The following is a 25611-nucleotide window of genomic DNA, read 5'->3' as shown; positions in this document are numbered from 1 at the left end:
CATATTAGCATTTTGGTATATTTATCTTTTTTGTTGTTTTTATACATAGTTCTATAACATACATGTTTATATATCCTATAGTTTTTGCCTGTCTTTCTAGTATATGCATTTTCCACTTTTCAAACTTAAAAAAAAACCTCTACATAAATATTTGTATTGGACACGTAATACTCTGGCCAGTGGGTCATCATTTACTTGACCAGTTTCCTAATGGTAGATATTTAGCATTCTGTTTTTCTTGCTATTAGAAAGAATGCTGGTATTTACCTAGAATTTACTAGGTTAAAGGTTAAAATATTTTAGGTTTTTGATCATTGCTGTGTTGCCCTCCCCCGTCATTGGTATATTAATTTAAAGATATGCAGATTATGACTTGTCGAATGAGGAGGCACAAGCCACCCACTTGGGGTTGGCAAGTAGCTCCCTCAATTTCCAAGGGAAGTGAAAACCCCTGGGGTCGTTTTGATTGAAGGCTCAGTTTCAGTACACTCAGAAAAAGGAAGTAAAGTCACAAGATTTATTATTTAGAGATCCCAGAAACGTCGCCGGGGGGGTGGGGGGGTGCACAGTGAGCTGGGGGAAGAGCAGTCCTCTGCCCCAGTTCAAGAGATGCAGTACAGGGTAGGAAGCACCTCTTGTAAGTTGGTTGGGATGACAGTCACTTAACTTTTTACAGGCTCGACTCTAAGTGCTTATTTTAAAAGGTGCCCCAGGAATAGCAAAGTGGGAACTTCTGGTGGTAATCCTAATTTGAGTCCTTATCTAAATGTCCAGACTCTGGGTATGTGTAGGGTTGTCATACTGTAAAATGCTTAGGCAGCAACTCAGAATAGCTGTTTTCTCATCGCAATTGCCAATTGCTGTCCCAAAGAGTTGTACCAGTATGTGAATGTGAGTATTTCCTAATGTCTTCCCCAGCATTGATTTTTTTTTTTTTTTTTACTTTTAAAAAAATTGCTTGCTGGGGCTTCCCTGGTGGCGCAGTGGTTGAGAATCTGCCTGCCAATGCAGGGCACACGGGTTCGAGCCCTGGTCTGGGAAGATCCCACATGCCACGGAGCAACTAGGCCCGTGAGCCACAATTACTGAGCCTGCGCGTCTGGAGCCTGTGCTCCGCAACAAGAGAGGCCACAATAGTGAGAGGCCCGCGCACCGCGATGAAGAGTGGCCCCCACTTGCCACAACTGGAGAAAGCCCTTGCACAGAAATGAAGACCCAACACAGCCATAAATAAATAAATAAATAAATAAAATTAAACTTAAAAAAAAAAAAATTCCATAGATTCAAGGAATCTTCCCCTTCCCCCAGAAAAAAATCTTAGGACAAATGAAAAGAAACACACATGTACACGTAGAAGATTATTAAAAAAAAAAAAAAAAAATTGCTTGCTGTTTTAGTAATAAGCGTGGTATCACATTTTATTTTTATTTCTCAGTTATTATGTGGTTTGCCATATTCCCATATACTTATCAATCCCCATGCTTCCTGTCTTTTAAACATTCTGTTTGTGTCCTTTACCCACTTGTCCATTGGGAAATCTAAGTATTTTTCTTATCAATTTTATGAGCATTTGATTAACAATCTCCTTTACATTTTTCTCTTTGAGTATTTTTATCAGGCTCATTGTTTGCAGCATAAGAAGTTTGGGATTTTTTTTTTTAATTTATTTTATTATGGCTGTGATGGGCCTTCGTTTCTGTGCGAGGGCTTTCTCTAGTTGCGGCAAGTGGGGGCCACTCTTCATCGCGGTGCGCGGGCCTCTCATTACCACGGCCTCTCTTGTTGCAGAGCACAGGCTCCAGACGCACAGGCTCAGTAACTGTGGCTCACGGGCCTAGTTGCTCCGCGGCATGTGGGATCTTCCCAGACCAGGGCTCGAACCCGTATCCCCTGCATTGGCAGGCAGATTCTCAACCACTGCGCCACCAGGGAAGCCCAAGAAGTTTGGGATTTTGTATGACAAACCTATTGATGATTTCTTTGTGATTTATTTTTCTTTTTATAATTAAAAATAGCCTTCCACCCAGAGATTTATATTCTTTTTTATTCTTCTGCTGGTTTTAAGACTTCCTTTTTTATATTATCTTTTTTTAGTTCACTATGTAGGTGTATCACATGAAGTAAATGTTAAATTGGACTGTTTTCAAATTTTCCCAGCATTGTTTTTTGAATCTTTCCCTTCCCCTTTGATTTTTTATTTTTTTCCTTCTAAAGTTAACAGTGTCTGAGAACGCACTACATGGTAGGTACTGTTCTAAGCACTTTATACGTATTAACTCATTGTTTTTTTTAACATCTTTATTGGAGTATAATTGCTTTGCAGTGGTGTGTTAGTTTCTGCTTTATAACAAAGTGAATCAGCTATACATATACATATATCCCCATATCCCCTCCCTCTTGCGTCTCTCTCCCACCCTCCCTATCCCACCCCTCTAGGTGGTCACAAAGCACCAAGCTGATCTCCCTGTGCTATGCAGCTGCTTCCCGCTAGCTGTTTTACATTTGGTAGTATATATATGTCAATGCCCCTCTCTCACTTCGTCCCAGCTTAACCTTCCCCCTCCCCGTGTCCTCAAGTCCATTCTCTACATCTGCGTCTTTATTCCTGACCTGCCCCTAGGTTCTTCAGAACCATTTTTTTTTTTTTAGATTCCATATATATGTGTGTATTAACTCATTTTTTCCTCACAACTACCCTGTGAGGAAATGGAGGCACAGAGAACTTCATATGTGTCCTGTGCTCTAATTGTGCTATCATTTCTATATTGTAGTTATCTTCCTTTCTATTTATATGCCACTACCATTCTGTCTTAATTATTATAGCTGATGAAGAAAGGCTAAGATACTTCTTCTGTTTCTTCCTTTTTCTATTCTTGCCTGTGTATTTTTCCAGATGGACTTAAGTGTTTTATTCTAACAAGAATCTCATTGGAATGTTTGTCAGAGTTGGCTTAATCCATAGATTATCTGGAATTAATCACATCTTTACAATATCAGTCAAGGTGTGTCTCCTGTGCTTAGCCTTTGTGCCTTTGGACATTCCAGATGCTGAAAAAATACTTACTGAGTGAAAGAATAAATGAATGGGGAGACCTTTGTTTATCGTCTCCATCAAGTCTTGGTTTATACTTCTCATTAACGGTTTTTAACTTTTCCCCATTTGGTCCTGCACATTTCATGTGAATGTTATTTCTTGGCATTATATATTTTGGTTTGTTGTTGCTGTCATGAATAGTATCCTTTTCCTGTAATCTTCTAATTATTTGTTGCCAGAATGTGAGAAAACCATTAATGTTTGCATATTTATTTTGCTGTTATTTATTTAAAGTTGTTCTTCTGAAGGCATTCCTGAGGAATCCTTTGGATAGATAATTATTTCACCTGTTAATAATAACCACTTTGGGTTTTTCCTATAATTTTATTTATATCTGTTGTCTTTTATTCTGGAATAATGTTTAAAAGATTGATGGTAATGGGCATTGTTGTTTTGATTCTGGTTTTAATAGAAATATAATTTTTCACTTTTAAGCATGACATTTGCAGTACATGGTATCATTCCTTATCTAGTTCTTACAATATATTTCATAAGGAATAATCTTATAAAGGTTTTAAACTGACTTGTGTGTGACATTTTTGGTGTAAAGGAATTTGCTGTTGCTTCAGAACATTGTTATGGAAGATTATTGAATAGCACATATTTGTCATCTTTTAAGTTAGGCATAGAAGACATTTTCTCATCCTGCTGTGATAAGAGAATGTTTCTCTGACTTTCTTCTGGGTCCCCGTCTCACTAACATCTGAACCTGAATCCTGGAGGGTGAAGGATCAGGGACTGAAGCAAAAAATATACTATTTCATTTTCTTGCTCTTAGAGTGTGGCACTTGGGTGTTTACGTATGTGGGAATTTCTCAAAGCACTGGGTTTGGACATACACGTATAATAATACTAACAGCAAAATTACTGCGTGTAGAATGTGGGGAGCCAAGACACTGTGATAAGACTGTATATGAATTATGCCATTTATTCCTCAGGAAAAAATACCCACTATGAATAATTTCTTCCAGCCCATATGACTTAGGGCATTGGTAACTTGCCCAGGGTTGTACAGTTGAGAAGCGGCAGAGACAGGATTTAGGCCTAGAACATTTGACACCAGAGCACAATACCCTTCACCACTATTTTATCCCTTATTGCATTTGCTTTTGTGTTTGTGCTCTTATTTTAATTCTCTTGACTGGGGAGAAACAAAAGTTACTTGTAAAATGAAATCAAACCTTAGGTATGGATGGATGGATATATAACTTATGAGCTTGAGAGATAGACACTGAGGATAATGCATTTTGAAATGTTTATGGAGCCCAATAATACGGTAGTTCTTGTTTGAGTGGCAAATACCGCTCCCTCCTCCATCGGTAATGATAAGAACACAATTTCCTTAGACGGAAGTATGTAATTACTGTAAGGCTAGATAATACTTCTTTCTGAGGACTTAAGGGTCTGTGTGGTTGACATATGTTGTACGTGTAAATTTACTGCATTTTTTTCTCTGCATTTTGCAGACACATCATTAAGATTGGCATAATTTATAGGTGCTGCTAATGCTATAATGCGTAATTTCACTTTTTGGTCACTTTTCCTCATAGGATTTCTAAGACAGCACTGAATTTTTGGCACCCTCAGAGTGAAAGACAGTTACCTTTAAGAAACCTACTTTCTGTGCAATTCAGTGTGTGTGGTTTTTTAAAACAAGATGCAAGTATGTCGTAGATTAGGAAATATCTAAGCAATTAGCCTGTACCATTGATGGTGAAGATACTAGATTGTTGATTGGGAGGGAGGAGAAACAGCTTGCCCATTTTCAAATCATTTAGGGACTATTTCAAATAATTTCTTTTCTTCATGGTGAGATTCCCTCCTGACAATAGTGAGCCAGTTAGGTTTGCCAGGGCAGAAAAATGTTCAAGAGTCACTGTACTAAGTCAGTATAGGAGAGGAACTGCTTCATTGAACCTTAAAAATAATTTTTCCATAAGCCTGCCCCTTAAAAAGAAAGAAAGAAAGAAAAAAGAAAGAGCACATTAGAAGGTTGTTACTTTTCTCTTTCTCTGAGTAGAAATGCTTCCAAATGTGGAAAGAAATCTTAGTTTTAAAAGTCCTTAGGAAGGAGCCCCAAAATTTCTATCTGTAGTCTTTTACCAACTCTAAGAATGCTTGAAATAGATTCTTCCTTATGTCTCACAAATTAAATTCCTCATTTGTGGCTCACCCATTTCAGTTATGCTGTCTTGCATTTTAATCTAGCCGTGTTTCTGGGTCTCTTTTTCTGACTCTTGGCTATTACTTATGTTTTTCTCTGATTCAAAAGATGGCTTACTTGTATATTTGTAGAAAATTCTCAATTTTCTTCTAGTTGAAGTCCCAGTGCAGTTTGGAGTGTCAAGATCTGTCCCATGCCCAGCTGTAGGCCTATTGTCTGTTTTATTGGGTTCATCACCTGGTCGTAGCGCCAAATGAATCCCAGCCTTCTTTCCCTTTCTCCTTTCCTTTTCCTTCCCTTCCTTAGTATTGCCCATGTTTGTTAGACCCCCATGATTTTATCCTGAAACTAATCTTATTTTTAACTTAGGTAAGTCAGATCCTAACTTCTGATGTGTAAAAGATAAATTTCCCTCTCCTGCACATAGAAGGCTTTTAATTTTTTAAATATTTTAATTTTCCATTAATGAACAGTCTGTTAAATATGCACTAAAACTGTTCCTTTACATGTCTTTAAGCTTGAAATTTTTATTACATTTTTAATACTTCCCTTAAATACAAAAAAACGCCATTAAACTTTACTTATTAAAATGCAAAGCCTAGTGTCTTCTAGCTTTTTGAAGAGCTTTTGTCCATTATATAATCTGTAAAGTAGCCAAGAGTTCCTCAGAAGCAGGACATCATTTAGATTTAAAACAATCATGGCTTGTGTACAAAATAATGATGTGACATAACCATTCATGGGGAGGCAGCCACAGTTTTACTCTACGTAGTGACAGAACTCTTGGATACCTCCAATATTACATTTACCATAAAGACTTGACCAGGGTACCCTAGAACAAAAAAAAGGTTAAGTCATTTTGATTCTACCAAGTAGATTAAGTTGGTATGACTAGAAAGCCAAATGACACAGTTATGAGCATAGACCTTTTATTTTTTCCCAGATGTTTGACAGTGTAAACATACATAAAATACATATTAAAGTTGAGATGCTTTATATTTTGTGCAGTAAATTGAAGCCTTAAAAAGAAAACATTTCATTTAAAAAAAAGAAACTCATTAGTTTTACTTCATTAAGACAGTAAAATAGCAGCAAGTACCAAGACATTGTGCACTTCTTTATTTAAGACGAGTTGCTTCTTTACATCAGAGTCAGAAATGTAAGACTGGCTTTCTTGAATACTTAATATAGCTTGAGTCACTGGTTAGATAGGGGCATATTTTCCCAACTATACATCAGGGAGGAGTGCTTTCATTAATTTCAGAAAATGCAGACCCTTAGCCAGCCAGCATGACCACAGCATTGAGCATTAAGAGAAACGAAGCATTTACTTTCCAAGCACTTGCCACAGAAGAAGGTAAGCGAGTCTTTACATTTGTGGTTGTCTCTTCCCTCCGTAAGTTAAGGGTTGTGCTTTGTTGAGGCATTTCAGAGAAATTATTTGGCATGCCACTAGTAATACTTAGGGTCATGGGTGTTGGGGATGATTTTGTTGAGCTAGTGAGGCTTGTGTTTGTAACCATTCCATCTTGGAGGTGAATAGTTAGAGTTGCAGCTGCTGCTTCATGTGAATTGATCGTTTCTGTGGATGTATCTTCTGGATAGGGCACAAAAGCCTTGTCAGTGCTAGTAAAGGTGGTGTCTTTGCTTAGAGTGGCACCAAACGTTGTTTCCTTTGTTCGATATTGTTTAGGTATTTTGGTCACTTTGGATTGAGTTACCATACTCAGAGAGTTAATGGTGTCCACTGTCTGCATCCCACTTACAGTGAACAAGCTTGAGGTAAATCCAGAAGGTGTGGGGTATATGTTATGTTCCTTCAAAGGTGATATTTGGCTAGAACAGGGAGTCCCTGTTACATGGGCTTTTGTTTCCATCATCCACTTAAGTAAGTAAGTAATGTTTTGTTTATGGTCACATGACCACCTGTTATTGTAAAGGGTTATCTCTTGCAACTGGAAGAGTTGGTCAAAAGCTTGATCTGGAATGAATGTGAACTTATTGTTGTGCAGGTAAAGATGTGTGAGATTTGTCAGGTTTATTAATGTTCCTGGAAGGATTTGTGTCAAGGAATTGTTAGACAGGTCCACAATATGTAGTTTGGAGGGCATGTTGGTTGGAACTGTCCAGAGTTTGTTACTACTGAGGTTGAGAACCTCAAGACTTCTTAGTGTATTTTTAATGAGGACAACCTTTTCCAGCATATTCTTAGAAACATCCAGATATTTAAGGTTCCACTGATAAGCAGTATCAGATTTTTCAAGCAGTTTAATGTTGTTGTTAGCAGCAGACATGTTCCAGAGGGACCGAGGTAACTGAGCAGGCAAGCTTTCAAGCCTGTTGTTTGAAATGTCCAGGGTCCTCAGATTGGTGTACTGGGTTAACTGGTTATGCAGATCAGTAAAGTGGTTATAAGACAGATTTAAATGGATAATATTCTCTTGCAGTCCAGATGGTAATGTAGTCAAGTTTCTGCCTGAACAGTCCACATGCCTGTGCCTCTCGGTGCATATACATTGGAGAGGGCAAATGCATAAAATACCAGGTGTGAGAAACAGAAGGATGAACAGGCTGGGAGACATTTTCAATATCTGATATTCCATCAAAGCCTGGAAACAAACAGATACACCCTTCTTTTAATATGCAAATACAATTAGGCATCTGCATGGGTCAGTTAGCATTAGGCAAAATTTTCAATAAACCTCATTGTTGTTGAGTTCTTTTATAATTGTTCCAGTGATTAAACTAACAAAGCTCCCCTTCATTTATAGTCCAAATGCTTAATCCTTCAATTGGGGCTATGTGATAGAGAGAGACTCTCTCCCCCTACTGTCTTCTGCATTTTCTCATTTATTTTCTCCCTTCTTAGTCTTTCTTATTTATCTTCCCAGAATGTTGATATTATAAAATGGCATTCTCTGCAAATAAAGAGTCGGAATCTTAAGCTATTACTATTTTTGATAATATTCTTCCTTACTCAGATGGGAAAAAATGGCTGTCGTGTCTGTTTTGGTTGTTTTTTTTGTTTTTTTTTTTGGTTTTTTGTTTTTTGTTTTTTTCAGATCTCTGCAGTAATAAAATAGTCAATGTGTATGTAGGATGAGATTTTATTTAGATATTAAAACAATACTTTGAAATGCATCTTTGTCTTTTCAGGATAAATATATCCTTGCAAAACATTTTAAGGCACTTGAAAAATCTGACCAACACCATACCTTTAAATCTCACATTTTATAAAGTGATTTCTTTTCTGTATATTTCAGTGCCGATTCTAAAGGAAAACAATGTGTATATTTACAAAGTGAATGAATATTAGAAAGAAATCCCTCAACTGACACTGCAGCAAATTTCTGGTGCATGCACTTGCTATTGAATATATATTCAATCCTAACGTTGACTTTCTCTTAAGACAAGGAAAAAGAAAAAAATTCCGAAGTCGATTTTTTACTGATTTAAATAACAGCTTACCATAGTGTTGTCTTCTACATCAGCATCTCATTTTCTCCGGGAAACTTAAGCTTAAAGGTCGCCTTGTTCTGGAAAGTAGGAACCGCTTCTGGCTGTGGGCTGTGCTTGCCTGCTCAGCTGCATTGTGTTGCTGTGAGCTGAAGCTCTGCAACCACCTGATCAGTACCACATAGGAGGACTGCAGAGCTGTCATTGGTGCTGACTCAAATTTATTGCAAGAGGTGCACACGCAACAGAATGGACCAAAAGAAATTTTTTTTTAATTTAGTGTTGAGTGTACCCATATATCTCAGATTTGCTGTAGGATGGAAAACCTCGTGCACATTAGACCTGGCCTTTACTCATTTCTGTGTATTTGAGCTTAGGCTCCACATTTTAACATTCACCTCGTGAAGAATTTGTGGTTCTTTTTAATGCGCCTACTCTTCATTCATTTTATGCATTGAAAAATGTTGAAAATGAATTTGAGCTTCCTTATGGATGGTTTTCTAAGATATTAGTTTAACTATTTTTAACTCTGCCTTTTTATCTTTTCTAAAATGGTACAATTGTCTTATCACTTTTTAAAATAACATATTACAATCTGTTTGATTTTTTTATGTACCCCCCCCAGCCAAATATGGTGATTATTATATACAGTCAGGTTTTCAAATTTATCAACCACCTAACTGTTCATCTTTTGGAGAAGTACAAAAGTACTTAAATATGATTATTTTGTTTTTATCTTTCTGATACAAGGATTGTTTGACCTAGGCTATGCACAAACGAGGCTACATTTTTTAATGAGCATCTAATTCTTTCAATTATCAGTTCATGTAGTAAAGTAAATGTGTTTTATTTTACGTCTTTTGGGTTAAGGATTTTTTTCTTCATGAAATTACTTTGGTCAGTCGATATGAATATTGTTGTCTCCAGAGACATCTTTGGTACTATATGAATGGCCATTTATTTGATTTTATGTTTTAAGAATAATAGCATAACTTTTAGTTGATTTCTTCAGAATGTTTCACATTTTATCTTACTGAGAAAATAATTTACATTGTTTTTAAATTACATGAAATAATGTAAAAGGGAAAACTTTCATTAGGGGCTTTATAAAATAAGACCAGATTTATGACAGCTTCTGCTCCACTCTTTAGTGGACTGATAGTGTAAATAATCTGCTAAAACTTGAATCTAATTTCTAGAATAGCCAGTTTACCTTAGAAAAGAAAACAAAGTCATGACATTTTCTTTACCAAATTGTTACCATTTAAAAACCAGCAATTATTAGCACGTTACATGTAAGGAAAATCTCTTTATGCCTATTTACTAAATCCTTTGTTTTTCTCTAAATTACATTTGCCATTTTTTAACCCCAAAGTTTACCCTAAATAGAATTTATTGTATTAAAAATTGAAATTTATTTTCTTAGAAAAGAAACTATACTCTAGGAGTCATCTTTTGTATGAGATTAATGTTCCTCAAAAAGTACCTACATTTTAAAAGTCTGAAGTGTTAGAAATTTACTATTGATTAGATACTTTATTCCCACTTTACTTTGAGGGTTCAGCCTTGGACTCTTAATAAGATTCTTTCTATGGATTTCAGAAACCAGTCATCAGTCTTAGTGCTTAAAAATAATGCGTTAAAAATACAACATTCAGCAATATTGTTGTGGAAATAAGGAATGATTGTTTTGACATTTAGGTTTCTTCCATTTCAGCTTCTGTGTATGTTAAACTTCAAGGGATGTGACTGAGGGTCAGTTTACCAAACACTTAAATCTCTCCTTTTAATTTTAGGAAGTCTCATTACATCCATGTGGATGTAGAGTTCTCCAGTTCCATTATACTTATTGGTGTTTTTGTTTGAAAGAAAGAACATGCTATTTCATTATGGATCATATGAATTAGGGTTTAGGCTGTATCGAGATCAGATTTTGCAGCATATAATAGAAAATTCCAATATAATAGTAGTGGCAACGTTTCTTATTTCAAGTTTGGGGACATACCAAATTGCTTCTGTTATTCAAAGACTATTGTAAAATTCTCAAAAAGAAAAAGAGGGTGGAAGTATTGCCTACAGCCATACAGCCCTGAATGTGCCAGATACTCGTCTAATCTCAGAAGCTAAGCGGGGTCAGGCCTGGTTAGTACTTGGATGGGAGAAAAAGGGGGGAGTTCATTTTAGTGTGCTTGAATCGTAACCATCTGTCCGTATGATTTTAGAAGTTCTCATGAAATAAAACAATAGTATATTACATTACTCCAAAAAAAGAATAATTTTTTGTAGGCTTAAGTGTTTGTTACAACTTATTTTAGATGTTATTCAGACACATTACATTTTAGATAAGTCAAATATTCTAGACTAAGAAGTAAATTAACTTACATATTCTTTTGTGAAGCACACCGTTCTAGGATGCATTACCCCAACATTGTGAAAGGTATAACAAGTTACCTGCCAGGGCACAACTATCCCATATTAAATCAACAGTTTGGAAACCCAATCAGTTTATCTTTGTTACTTAAGTTGATAACATTTGTTGTGCTTATTTGAGAGTAAAAGTATTATATTCTCTATTTTTGGTAACATAGTTGGCTATTCAGACTGAACTTACTGCTGAAAACAGCTAAGAGTACTGAATAAAGTATTTTAAAAGCATGGAAGAACTGACAAGATAGAAATTATCAGGTCAAAATTCAAGTGAATCAATCTTTTCTCCTACCTCACCACCCTTTTTCCCCCGTGTCACGGGCTTGTTGCCAAAACTCAGTCACTTGTTCCCTAGAATGTCCCTCATCTGGATTTATCTGTTTGCTTCCTTGTGAAGATTTAATTTGTTCCTCTATCCCCCATATTTCCTATAAATGGTTTCTAACAGCATTAACATAATTGCTTATTTGTATCATCCTATAATAGTTTCAAAATAATACTAGTATTGCTACAGATACTTAGATTACAGACTACTGAATAAAGTTTAAGACTCTTTGCAGCCTTATTTGTTCTTAGAATACATTTCACTAAGGATGTATAATCAATTCTGTGTCCCAATGCACCTTGAAATAATTGTTTTCTCTATATTTTTATATCACCAACTTTACATAAATTTAGCTTCATTTGTTTCAGTTACTTATCAGTTTTTAGGGACTGCTTTAGTCAAAACTGTATAACAAGGTATATTCAGGGAAATCTTGCTTCTCTATCCCCTCCACCCTATTCCCTTCCTCCTCTTATTGGTGACTATTTTTATTAGCTTTTGGTTGTATCTTAACAGTATTTCTTTTTGAAAAAGAACAAAAATATGTATGTATGTATCATATGTTCTTATCCCCGCCCCTCCTCATATAAAAGGTTGCATACTAAGTAGACTGCTACACATCTTCTTTTTTTCTTAATAATATATCTTGAAGATCACTCCATGCCAGCATATAGGGATCTTTCACATTTATTTCATGATGCATAGTACTCCATTTGGGAGTGTACCATGGTTTATTAACCAGTGCCCTGTTGATGGGCATCTGGATTGTTTCCAGACTTTTGCTGTTACAGATAATGCCACAGTGAATACCCTTGCGCCTGCCTAAGTAATTTTATATTTTGTCCAATGAGTCTTTGAAAAAAATTTCTGTAAGTAGGATTGCTGAGTAAAACGGTAAGCGCGTTTGGAAATTTTCTGGATATTACCATATATTGACTATACCATTTCGCAGTTCCACCAACAGTATATCAGGGTGTCTAGCTCTGTAGAGCCTCGCCGTAGACTTTGTTGCTGAACTTTTGGATTTATTTCCATCTGATGGGTAATAGTATCTCAGTTTAATTTTAAATGCATCTTTTTTATTATAAGAAAAGTTGTATATCTTTATATATGTTTTTAAGGATCATTTAAATTTTTCTTCTGTGACTGTCTTTTATATGTTTTGCATGTTTTTTTTCCTAGTGTGTTGTGGGTATCCCCACCCCCCAATCTGTATTTAGGTTTTTTAAACTTTAGGGATATTAGCCCTTTGTCTTAACTTAAGTTGCACATTTTTTCCCCAGTTTGTCCTTTGTCTTTTGACAAAGGTATGTTTTTTCTTTTTTAATGGTGTTTGTTTGTTTTACATTTAAAAGTTTTATGTAATTGGACTTCCTTTTTTTTTTAATTAATGCTTCTGGATTTTGAGTCTCAACTAGGAAGGTTTGTCCCACTTTCAGATTATAAAGGAATTCACTCATATTTCTTCTATTTTTTTATATAATTTTATATAATTTCATGTTTATATTTATATCTCTGATTTATTTGGTGTTTATTCCAATGTAGTATGAAGTATGGATCCAGTTTCATCTTTTTCCAAGTACCTATCCAGTTGTCCCAATACTGATTTGAGATTTGAGTCTGTTTCTGGACTTTCCATTCTGTACCATTGATCTGTCTAATCATGTACTAATATCGCAGTGTTTTACTTATAGGTGCCCATATATTTTGCTACTTTACTTTTTGTTCAGAACTAAGTAATAACAACAATTAGAGTCACTCTCATCTAATTCATTGTGTTGCCCACCACCAACACCAAATGGAATACATGTGTGATAAATGTATGTTGCAATGTGTGAGGTAGGTGCTCTTTGGTCCTATGTTAGTGAAAAGAATGCTGAACCAGGAGTCAGGGAACAAACTCAGCTTTCACTACCACTTCTAAGCAAGTCACTTACTCTCTCTGGGCCTGTTTTCTCAGCATTTAACAAATAAAAGGAGCTGAACTAGATGGTCTTGAGGGTTGTTCTGAATCTGGTTAATGGGATCTGGTAAGAGCACCACTGGTGTGTAGTATGTAGTTCAGTCTACCTTTTATTCCCCTGTGCCTTGTCCTTTTGCCGTAGCCATGAAATAAACTTTGTCTTCTGAATCCTGCTTCTTTAGTCTTTCTGTAGGTTTTTCTTTGTTCCAGCATTTTCTTTTCTCCTGTGTTTCTTTAGCTTGCATTTCTTTCTGCTGATTAGGCAAGGATTGCCACTGTTTGGCTGCTCAGCTTCCACTGACCTCAGTGGGGAAAAATTGCATTCAGTAAATAGGAATTACTTTCCCCCTGGCAGAGAATTTCCTAAAAAACAAAAAGCAGCTGCTGACAGGAGTCTGTTCTTCTGTTGTATAAAAAACAGAAGGAGAAAAGCTGCCTCTGTAGTGTTTGAAGAAATCAGACGTGACTATGACCAGGTCATCAGCTCTTGATTTGTCTATGAGGGTTGGTATTTCCCAATACTTCTCCTTCAAGAGGTCAGGAAAGAAAGTGATGAAATAGAAGAGCAAAAGTGTGGAAAGAGCCCGTTAGGTAACAATCCTGTATGTAAAACAAGAAAGGTTATGATGATTTAAGGCATGTCAAAGTCTTGACCAAATATAAAAACTTTATACCTTATTTACCCTAACTAGAATACTTAAAATTCCAACGAATAAGAGGAGATTCTTAACCTCCTAATTGTTGCTAAATAAATTAACCTCAAAAATGGTAAGTTTGAAAAATACATGAAAGAACTTTTTAATGTGGAAGACAGAGGAAAACCAATGTTATGACAATAAACATCATGCTTATTCAAGAAAAATAAGAAGTGCAAAGGAAGTGTGTCTGCAGATAAAAAGTTTTAAGAGTCAGTCAGGGACTCCTCTAAAGATTTAAAGGGAACATCGTATATAAAATTTCAATGTCCAAAAGTCTGCTAGTTTTTATTAAGATGGAGCTTTATTGGTTTCTTGAACACCAGTGCTGCCAGTAAGTACTATATTTTATTCTGAAAGATGCCAGAACTATGAGAGGTTCTCCAAGGGTAGGTTACCACTGTGGCCTCCGTCTTTCATTCTAAGTGACTGTCCCCCGAGTTCGGGTGGGGTAAGGCAGGAGAATGTGCGCTTTTGGGCAGAGGAGCACTTCTGCAGGCACGGGCTGGCATCTCCACAAGGATCAGCCAGTGGACTCTCTCCGTCTTGACTTTGACAAAGGTTGGGCCCGCCCCTACTCTGATAACTCAGATTTATCACTTGTCAGGTAATGAATAAAAGATGAAATTCTGTGTAAGAAAGGTAGTTTAAGAGTTTTTTAAAGTTGAGAACCATCTGTATTTTGATACAATCCTTTTTTCCTGAAAAAAGTCATCTGGATTTGGAATGAAGCCATAGAGGTTGGTTTTTTGTTTTTTGTTGTTTTTTTTTTTTCTTTTATAAGATTTCATTTTTGGAGGGTGCTTGAGGCATATAAAGAAACTTTGAGAATTCCCTGGCAGTCCAGTGGTTAGGACTCCACACTTTCACTGCCGAGGGCCCGGGTTCAATCCCTGATCACAGAACTAAGATCCCGCAAGCTGTGCAGCACAGCCAAAAAAAAAGAAGAAGAAACTTTTTTAAGTGGCTAGTTCTAAACTTTGTGTTCCCCCAACAAGATAGGAAAATGTCTACATTTTATGGTGCGTGCTCATATTTTTTTCAGAGTAAATGTCCCCAACTCAGCCCCCCAATTTGATGCTTTAATATGTTTGTCTGACAGTTTCCAATGAGAGCTAAAAGGAAATTTATTCTCAAATAGACATGCATTTTAATCTCTCATCCCCACAAACTTGGAATATTTATTTAATACCCGAGGTATTAATTTAAAACTTAACAGTTTTGTTTAAAACTTGGAGTATATATTTAAATTCTCTCACACACACTCTCCCTCAAACTTTGAAATGGAAAAATAAAATTTTATTTATTCAAGGTAAATTTATACACAGCTTTTCAGGAAAAAAATATCTATTGGGTAAATAATAAGTACATGTAGATTGCTTGTTTCCAAAATGGCTAAGTTATTGATACACATACCATCCACATATGTAAAATGTACTGTACATTAAAGTTAGGGCCTATAGCCAGTAAATAGACCACTGTTATATAATTTTTTTTAAAAGTTCCACTTATGCACATAGGCTTTGAGCAGATTTCAGGTAGTTCCCGAATAAAAATCAAAATTGGCTACCAATTGCCATTTAATGTATTTCGTCACGTGAAGAAAAACAAAAGATTGGAGTCCTTTGAGAAGAAGAGAAAATCAGCTAAAAAGCAAGTAGTAGTTATAACAGTTCTGCAGGTGGGGGTGGCAGGGATTCATTGAGATTTTGATCAGAGTCAGGAGGACTAGGGAACTGCTGACACTGGATCTCCTGGTTTGTCATAAAATCTCCTAGAGGCAGGGTCGAGTTAAGTGAGTCAGGGGGAGGTGGAAATGACTGTTTGAACTCAGAATCATGATCTTCACAGACTTGATTGAGGCAGTCCAGAGATGGTGGGAGATTGGTGGAATCATTTGGAAGAGGAGATACAGTTGTCACTGTGGGTCTGTCAGATTGGTTACTCTCCTGTCCTTCCAAATCAAGAAGGGGAGGAGGTGGTGGAGGTGGATCTACATCATCTGAAGAGGAAACAGCAGTGCCAATTGTTGATCCATCAGCACTATCTTCTGATGTACCATTTGCTTGATCTTTTATTTTCTCTGTTTTGGGAGTGTTAGAATCTTCAATGTTTTCATTTGATTCAAACAACTTAATTTCTAAGTCATCTGCTAAAAGTGTTCTTTTGCTTGGTTTCCAGGCCGTAAGTGAAACAATTGATGTACGTTTTGGGAACACTTCATTTTCTCTAATGTTATCCAGACATACGTCAGGGGTTTCACCATCAGCAAATGGAGACCTACCTGCCCAATTTTGATCATTTAACACTGGTTTTCGCAAGCATTTCCACAATACAATCATGATTATAGCTACCACCATAGAAGTCAGAACTAAACCAATTAATATGACCACTATTGAATTAGAATTGGTTTTCTGTGGGCTCTTGTTTTTAGTGGTAGTTTCTAGGTTGAATCCTGGTGTACTCCTAGGTGAACTTTTGGCAGTTGGTGTTGGTTGTATGGATAGATTATGAGCAGTTGGTGGTATTGATTTTCTAGAGGAGGTGTGGGTAGATGATGGTTGTTGAGTGGGAGTATAGACAGATGGTGGTGGTTGTCTGGTAGAAGAATGGGCAGATGTTGATCGTTGTCTGGCAGAGGTGAACACAGGTAGTGCTGTTCCTTGGGAGGAGGTGTTGGCCATTGGTTTTGGTTTGCTGGTGACATTATAGGCAAGTGGTTGTCCAGCAGAAGTATGTGCTGCTGGTTTCCCAGAAGACACATAGACAGCTGGTGTTGGTTGTCCAGCGGCAACTTCGGCAGTTGTTATTGGTTGTCCAGAAGAAAGGTTGTTGAATTGTGTTGGCTGACCCGAAGGATTCTCTATTGTGCTTTGAGAATTAGCCGAGACATATGGCCTTGATGATCTAAGTAAAGTAGACTGTGGTTGCTTCTCTGTTGTAGTTGCTTCTGTCTCTGAGAAAAAAATATCGTTCAGATGTCCACAAAACAAAATTATGGTGAAATATTTGGGATCCATTTCAGAATGTTTCCTCTTTACCAGTAGTTTTATAATAAAAGAAAGAAAGAAAATTAGATATCATTTACTATCTGGCATAAAGTAGGTAGGTACTTGATGAGTATTTATCTTTCCTAATTTAGACTTGATACACTATAGGCTAATGTGATCAACTCTTAAATATACTCTAATTTATCATATAACATTTGGAATTCATAGGCAGTGATCTCTCTTAATTCTTTCATAAGATCTGTACTTGGCCCTGCTGCCCCTGTAGGTTTATTACATTACAGTCCTTCGTTTCACAGTCATACATCTCAAATGCCTAGGCTCTATATGCTGGTACCATGTGTGTGCATGCTACTTTTTCCTCTGTTTACTACTAGAAATACATTGATCCTGCTGCCTCGAAGGACACCATTAACCGTCTATCACCTAATCCAGTGGTCTTTTCTTTCTCTTTTTTTCCTGTCTTGATCACATTTGACACTGTTGATTGCTCCTTCACTGCTATTCGAGTAGCTCTTTGAAGTCATCTTCCTTTCATGCTCATCTCACTAGCTCCTGTCTTTCTCTTGCATCCTAAATATGGTACTTGATAACTTGATATGTATTCTGTCCTCACTCTTAACTACTTTTCTTAATCCTGAATCTGTAAGGTTTCAGCTCTTACCTTTATGCTCTAACTCCCAAACCTGTATGTCCAGCCTAAATTTCCTTAATTCTTGTTCCATCTGTGTGACTTCTTGGTGGACATTTCCATGTATATATCTATCAGCAAATTGAACATATTAAAAACAGTATTCATCTTCATCTCGATAGTGACTCCTGTCCTAACTTCTCTATTTTTGTTAATGGTACTACCTTTGTGAGTTTCTCATGCACAGAGTCTATGGTATTAAGTAATCTTTGCAGCTGCATCAGTGTCCAGCACAGCGTCTTTATACTAGGACCTCGTATTTTTAAAGGATTCAATTCAACTCATAGTCCTAGGCTCAAAATCCTAAAGTGCTCTTTGAATCTGCTTGAGTAAGTAGTCTTGCTGCTGCTTTCACTTATTAATTGATAAACACCACCATTGTGTCAGGCCCTGTTCTGGTTTAGGAGATAGCCCCTCCCCAATTTTTTTTTAAGTTTCTATTGGTAGAAACAATAAATAAATAAATATAATAATCTGATAAGTTTTCTCACAAAGGTATGCAGAAGATGCACAGAGGAACTAAGCTAGCCTGGGAGGGCTTCAGGGAAGGTTTCTCAGAGAAGTAAAACTTGAACTGAATCTTGAAAGGTCTGTAAGAATTAATTAAGCAAATAAAATATTCCAGCCAGGGGAACAACATAAGGGCCTAAGAAAAGAAGGCACGTCTATAAGTTTGTGGGATGTGGCAGATGCTAAAACTTGAAGAGTTTTAAGTTCCAGTTCTACTTCTACCACCTAACTACCTATCTAACCATGAGAACTAGTCACTTAATCTCTCCTGTTCTCAAATGCCTTCTCTCTCAAGTGAGGACAGTTTTCAGCTCTGTGTGTAATATTCTTGTTTTGCACATCATTAAACATAATGGTAACTATTTGGTTATTTCTTAACATTAGGGAAAGGAACATCTCAGGGTTTTAGATCCTGGTCTATATGATTTGAAACTATAGTTTTTCTCTGATTTTTAGGCCAATCTGAGAGAGATTTGATGGTCTGTGCAAGATACAGTAATAGGAGAAGAACAACTCCCTCAAGTTTTGCAAATAGATTTTTCAGCATATTTGAGTAGTTTTCATTGCTTACTCCTCTGCCACTCGGTACACAGTAGAAGAAAAGACGTGATTTTTTTCCTGTACAGTCTCTTTATTTTCTCTGTAATACTTCAAGCCTAAATTTTAAAATATTTCTCCTTTAAACCCCCTGCACACTGCTGATGAATTAGTCTTCTTACAAGCAGGTATGATCAGGTTACTGTTCCCTTGCTTGAGAGTTCCCCATTGCTGTCAAGATAAAAATTCTAAACTGAATTTTCTTCCACCTGGCTTGAGTTTACCAGTCCAGATTCATATCTCATGACTGAAACTTCTCATTCCTCATCTTACATACTTCCTGAACACACACTTTTTTTTTTTTTCTTAAACAGGCACTTTTCATTATGCTATTTTTCACCCTCTGAGAGTGTGTTCTTTTTTCCAAACCCAGCCTCTTCCCCCTCTGGCTGCCTAACTGAACCTGTCCTCGTCTGTCAGACCTCAGCTTAAATTCCCTTCTTAGACCAAATTCTCTGTGACTGACCACAGCCCAAAGAGCTCAGCCATTCCCTGAATCCCCAAAGTTCTTGTTATCTTTATAGTTCCTTAGATAATTCTTCATGTATGTAGCTCACTCACGCTTCTTTTCTCTTAAATAATTGTGTTTTTTAAATTACTTCTAACATTTTCTTTTTATTATCCCCACCCCCCAAACAAGATTTTAAAGAACCGTGAAGAAGGCAGAAAGAAACAAAGAAAATTCCTTATCTAGAACGTCCTATGTGTTGCACCATCTCAGGTGTTTTACATACTTCATTTCATTTAACCTTTAAATAACTCTGAGAAAGATGGAGTAATCCTTGATTTGTAGATAAAGAGACAAATTCAAACGCTTTAAGCAATTTGCCGAATGTTATATCATTATTAGTGACAGATTGGGAATTTATACCCAGGACCATCTGATTCCAAAGCATATGCTCTATTCTACTACCCCCAAACTGCCTCATGTTTTTATATTTTGATTCCTTTACAGCAGAGTGCTGTATATGTTAGCAGCTCAGTAAACGCTTAACCTATATTGGGCTTCTTGGTTCTTTTCCATGTCAATTTTTCACTGTTTATTAATACTTCTACCAGAATGTAAGCAGAGAAGGTGAAATCTGAGTTATTAAATTATACTTTATATCAACTTTGCAAAAGGTTTAATAAGGAAAAAATTTGAAACTTTTGGCATAAATATGGGAATTTAAATCATCTCTAGTTGGTTATCATCCATGTAATTCCCACCTCCTATTCTTACAGATTACCCCTTCCCCCCAAAAAAGGCCTCATTGGAAAGTGTTATTCTTTAGAGTTTCACTTTAGTTTTCAAAAAATGCCATCCAAAGCAACAGAAAACATACGCCATGAATTGTCTTTGCCAAAACATGTTTCTTCTTTTGTGACTTTTCTTAAATTTTTTTTAAAAACCCACACAGTTCCTTCTTTCAGTTAGCTGAAAAAGGTATTAGAGAAGGAAAGAACCCAAATAGGAACATAATTATAAGCCCAGTTTAGTCTGTAAGATCAATTTTGATAGGTTCATAGCCTCTTTTGTCAATAGGAACGTCGTAGACCTTCAGTGTATGAGATTTGCCACTTGTCATTTAAGGGTTACAGCAATATTAACACCAAATTCTATTTTTCACCTATCCTACTCCTTTCTCCAACTCCTCAGTTAGCTATCTAACCTCCTAGGTTCTGCTACATCAGAATACTAGAATGTCCTAGAATTCTACTACAGCAATTCAGAATAGTCCAGAAAAAAGGAACAGGATTTTAAAAAAGAATAAATAGGGGGTATAATAGTGAAGAAACTGGCTTTTTTTTCTAGTTCAGAGACAGTGAGGCCAGTTTTATTACCAATGCAGAAAGTTATTTAACATTTGTATTTTAAATATATATATATAAGCCGTGTGTACCTGAAATACCAACACTGCTTCTGCAGGCAAAGAAGGTAGAAAGAACCATATGGGGCAGGGGAGTAAAAAGGAGGAGAAAATGTTGGCTAGGATGAAATGAAAGAGGAATATAAAGAAATACAAAATAACACAAAGGAGAAAAATAAAGCAAAACTTAGAGTAAGCAGCAAATACATGGAAAAAGGGGAAGGTAAATTGAGAAGGTATTGAAGAAAAGTTAATAAAAAAGCTGAAGAATAAATAGTGATTATGTATTTAGCAAGAAGTTAGGGTAGAAGGTTAAAGTGAACAAAACTAGACGTTGGGGGAGAAGATTGAAGTAGAAGAAAGAAGGAACCACAAAATGCTGCTCTGCTCTCCGTCTTTGCAGATACAGGGAACCAGCAAAGAGGAACGATCTTCCCAAAATGGAGGACAGGACTTAAATCACCCACCTTCTCAAACTCACTTACCTTTCATTTCAGGCTCTCCTATCTGTTCTAAGTATCCTTAAGATTCCCCACCTCCCTTTTTTTCCTGGCACTACCCAGAAGCATACTTGTTAATTACTCTAAATAACCTATGCACAATCTATATAGCATTTTTCTAGAAATCCCTTAGTCTGCTGCTCTGGGAAACCCTGAATTTGTCTACCTTTACACAGCAGTATTTTGCTCATTATTTTAGGTTTGGACTTTGAGGTTTAAGTTTGTGATTTTGGTCCTTTGTTTTTCCTGAATATAGAACATTTTTTAAAAAGAAGGAAAAAATCAGCAGTTTTAACTAAGCATTTTAAAGGCAGTTATAGTGAAGTAGGAGTCCGCATATATTAGACATGTTCTCATAAATACAATGCATAAGTACATAAAGGATTTAGCATTTAAAATTGATGCTAAGTTGGATATGATAAGAGAGATGTCATTGTCTTTTAAGGGGAATCAAGGAGATTTGGATAGCATATCCTAGACAAGGCAAGTGTAGGTAGCAGTATCAAAAATATCATTTGAATTTCGGTTACTTTGATATAATGTTATAATATAATAGATTAAAATTTAGTGTATCTAAATTTTATTGTATCTCCAACTAGTAATGTTATGAAACCAGAAAAGGAAGAACACAGCAGTTCCATATCTTGAGGAAAGGCAGAAAGGGAAGTTAACTTTGAACTATGATAGGAATTATTTGATGACTATTTTTTATCAATAGTAATAGCTACCATTTACTGAGTACATGCCAAATGTTCGGCACTATCCTATTTATTTATTTATTTATTTATTTATTTATGGCTGTGTTGGGTCTTCGCCTCTGTGCGAGGACTTTCTCCAGTTGTGGCGAGCCGGGGGCCACTCCTCATCGCGGTGCACGGGCCCCCCACCATAGCGGCCTCTCTTGTTGCGGAGCACATGCTCCAGACACGCAGGCTCAGCAATCGTGGCCCACGGGCCCAGTTGCTCCGCGGCATGTGGGATCCTCCCAGACCAGGGCTCGAACCCGTGCCCCTGCATTGGCAGGCAGACTCTCAACCACTGCGCCACCAGGGAAGCCCGGCACTATCCTATTTTAATGAGCAAGGTGATGTTATCATCATCTTACAGATAAAGCTGAGGCACAGAGAAGTTGGGTGACTTGCCAAAGTGTCACAGCTCTAAACAGTGGCACTGATACAGAAACCAGTCAGTCCTGTACTAGAGCTCTTTCCTTCTGTTTACATTCGTAGTAAAATTATGAAATAGGAATGCTTTATGAGGGAAAGAGATGTGAGCTCTCTGGGAACAGATATGTAAGGAACTTTTGGAGTTAGTCTTGTATAAAAGGTTGGAAAAGAACTACCAGGAAGCCATTTTAGCCCTGTGACTATGGAAACAGCTATGGGAGTTTTGAATGGTTAGCCTATAAGCTGTCATATTTGAGGTGATTTTTAAAGATTGGACATTGACAGGCATCAGATTTATATTTAACAAATTCAGACTTAATTCAGAATTCATAATTTCCTTCTGAGTAGAATTATATAGGCATTAGTTGAAAAACACAAGCACTATTAAACTCTACACTTGAGACTGACCCTTTAAAAATATATAGACAGGACTTCCCTGGTGGCGCAGTGGTTAAGAATCCGCCTGCCAATGCAGGGGACACGGGTTCGAGCCCTGGTCCAGGAAGATCCCACATGCTGCGGAGCAACTAAGCCCGTGCACCACAACTACTGAGCCTGCACTCTAGAGCCCGTGAGCCACAAATACTGAGCCCACGTGCCACAAATACTGAGCCCGCATGTCATAACTACTGAAGCCCGCATGCCTAGAGCCTGTGCTCCGCAACAAGAGAAGCCACCGCAATGAGAAGTCCGAGCACTGCAACGAAGAGTAGCCCCTGCTCGCCGCAACTAGAGAAAGCCCGCGCGCAGCAACAAAGACCCAACGCAGCCAAAAATAAATTAATTAATTAATTAAATATTTTAAAAATATATGTGTATATATATAGACAAGTCTTGCCAAAAAAAAGAGATACAAATCTTTATCTTTTTAACTTCTGTAGTAGTTACTTAGAAGAAATCCAAAGTGGACTTGTATGAGGGAAAGTCATAAGTATTTAATAAAATGTTGAAATAGGATATCATCACCCACTATGAATTTATCATTCTGTGATATTACAAGTCTATGTAAACTCTTTGCAGTTTTTATTTTGGAGGATATTCATTTTGTAATTGTCCAGCTTACTTACAGAATAAGCATCTTTTCTCCATATTAACAACTTTCTATTCTGTGGGTGTTTTTTCCTCTATTTTACATTGTTTACTAAAGACTCAGATAATAATACATGACATAAATATGTAGATGATATGAGTAAATATATACACATTTTATCATAGCAGTTTTTTCTTAGCTGTAAAAATGAAGGATAATATTTTCATGTCATCATTATTACTTAAATTTAAAATTCTATTTGTGTGAAAAAGCATATATGATAATGATAATTGAATATCTCATCTAATCACCTTTGGTTTTTTTTTTTTTTTAATTAGGTGAAGGTGACCATTCTTACCATGGAAACTAAAGGGGATTAAAAAGTAAAAATTTAAATCTATGGATTATGCTTATATACAGGAAGATTTTATAGACAGCAAATCAGAACTTTTAGCAATCGGTATTTTGGGGTTGTAAATTTCAGTCATATCCCATAAATTCTAGTTTTATTCCCAACCCTTAGCGTTTTCTGTCATGGCTATAGATTTCTTTCTTTTAATTACAGAGCTAAGGTCAACAAACATAGTGAATCAATAAACTTTAAAGGGTTAATATTATAGAAACCTAGGTGAAAATTTTTCTCCAAGGCAGGCTCAACACTGAATTTTTAAAATTCCATGCAACAAAACCACAATACCTGTTATAGACATCTTTAGACTCTCAGACTTTAAGTTTAAAACAATAATGAAATTTTAGTTTTAAAAATAAATTCTATATAAAGCAAAGATCAAACCAGATTGCCTGTGTGAAAATTGTCTTACCTCAGCTGTTAACTTCTTTTGCAGAATGCTGAATTCTTGTTCTAACTGGACATTTTGGTCATTTGGCTAAGAAAGCAGAAGGGGTGGTTCAGTTCAGATTAAAAATGGTCCTTTAGCAAACTGAAATGGTTTCTGTAGAAAAAGAGGAAGTTTATCAATAGTTGTTTCCGGAAGTTCAGTAAGCCACAAAATGACTAAGAAATGTACTACTTTAACAGAATTTATTTTGAAACAATTTGGAGCTACATGATTTGAGTGCTTTTAATTAACATTTATAGGTAAACATTTGAGACTCTCTAGTAATGTGATTACATAGTTTAGTTATTTAAAATAGAACCTTGGAGAGAAAATTATATGTTGTAAGGAAAAACTGCCAGTCAGGTTATTACCCATAGTGAGATTTCTTTTCCTAACAAGTGAATGATGTGTCCTGTTTCCTTGTATGACCTTAGGCAAGTCGCTGCACTTCTGAGTCGCCATTTCCTCCTCCGGAGGAATATTTCTATTATTGAGTTTTGTGAGGATTAAGTAAGATAACATAACATGTGTAAATGCCTTACACACAGTAGATAGCCAGTAAATGTTAATGTTATTTCCTCATACATAATTTAGGCTAAGCCCAGGTAAAAGTGTGATTAATTTTTGACCAAATACTTTCCTAAATGATTTTTGAGTTCAAGTCCACAACTCTTTCGTTACCCACAAAGTAAGTGTCGGTGCAAAGTAAAATAAATTGGGAATCATTTTTTTAAATAAGTTAACTAATAAGCAAAGTATGTTGAGAAGAGTATGAGTCAGTCTGAATACAGATTTCTTTGGGCATGTCACCTTCTAGCCTCTTTCCTCATCTGAAAAATGGAGATCATAATTCTAAATTTATAAATGTATTATGGGATTAGATAAATGTAAAGTGCCTAGCATAGCACCTATTACAGTAGATACAGTAAGCATTAAACCATGCGCCGCTTTCCCCTGGTCACTGCAGAGGAACACAGATGGTTAAGACCTAGTTCTTAATGTCAAGGCACTTATAACTTGGAAAAAGAATAGTTTTTTTTTTTAATATGCTATAAACTTATTTTATGTAATATAATTTGCTATATATATAGTATACAATATGCTATAAACTTTTAAAATATGCTATAAACTTTTGTTTCACTATTTTTAAATCCCTGAATTAATAAGCATGTGGACCATAGCACCCCAAGGGTAGAAAACAAAAGTGTCTTAGTTCAGAAATAACTTTTAAAATTTGAATTCAAAACATATCTTAACCTATCATCTTTAAACACTGGTCAAGTTGGGAAAGGAGCC

General features: G+C 36.3%; 3 protein-coding genes across 6 annotated transcripts in view; 1 reads left to right on the top strand and 2 right to left on the bottom strand.

The window, feature by feature from the left end:
- Positions 1-25611, top strand: part of NF1 (neurofibromin 1) — a 261374-nt gene that overhangs the window by 178761 nt on the left and 57002 nt on the right. The gene's annotated exons all lie outside the window — the stretch shown is intronic.
- OMG (oligodendrocyte myelin glycoprotein) lies at positions 6171-9266 on the bottom strand. Its single transcript, XM_036837706.1, has 2 exons — positions 8727-9266; positions 6171-7867 (listed from the first exon to the last, which is right to left on the bottom strand). Exons 1-2 carry the CDS (start codon positions 8727-8729, stop codon positions 6536-6538), a joined length of 1335 nt encoding a protein of 444 aa, XP_036693601.1. The 5' UTR covers positions 8730-9266; the 3' UTR covers positions 6171-6535.
- Positions 15454-25315, bottom strand: EVI2B (ecotropic viral integration site 2B). Its single transcript, XM_036837705.1, has 2 exons — positions 24298-25315; positions 15454-17159 (listed from the first exon to the last, which is right to left on the bottom strand). Exon 2 carries the CDS (start codon positions 17142-17144, stop codon positions 15789-15791), a length of 1356 nt encoding a protein of 451 aa, XP_036693600.1. The 5' UTR covers positions 17145-17159; positions 24298-25315; the 3' UTR covers positions 15454-15788.

The sequence above is a fragment of the Balaenoptera musculus genome, chromosome 20, assembly GCF_009873245.2.
Source record: "Balaenoptera musculus isolate JJ_BM4_2016_0621 chromosome 20, mBalMus1.pri.v3, whole genome shotgun sequence".
NCBI classification, from domain to species: Eukaryota; Metazoa; Chordata; class Mammalia; order Artiodactyla; family Balaenopteridae; genus Balaenoptera; species Balaenoptera musculus.
This window is presented reverse-complemented; position numbering and strand designations above follow the sequence as displayed.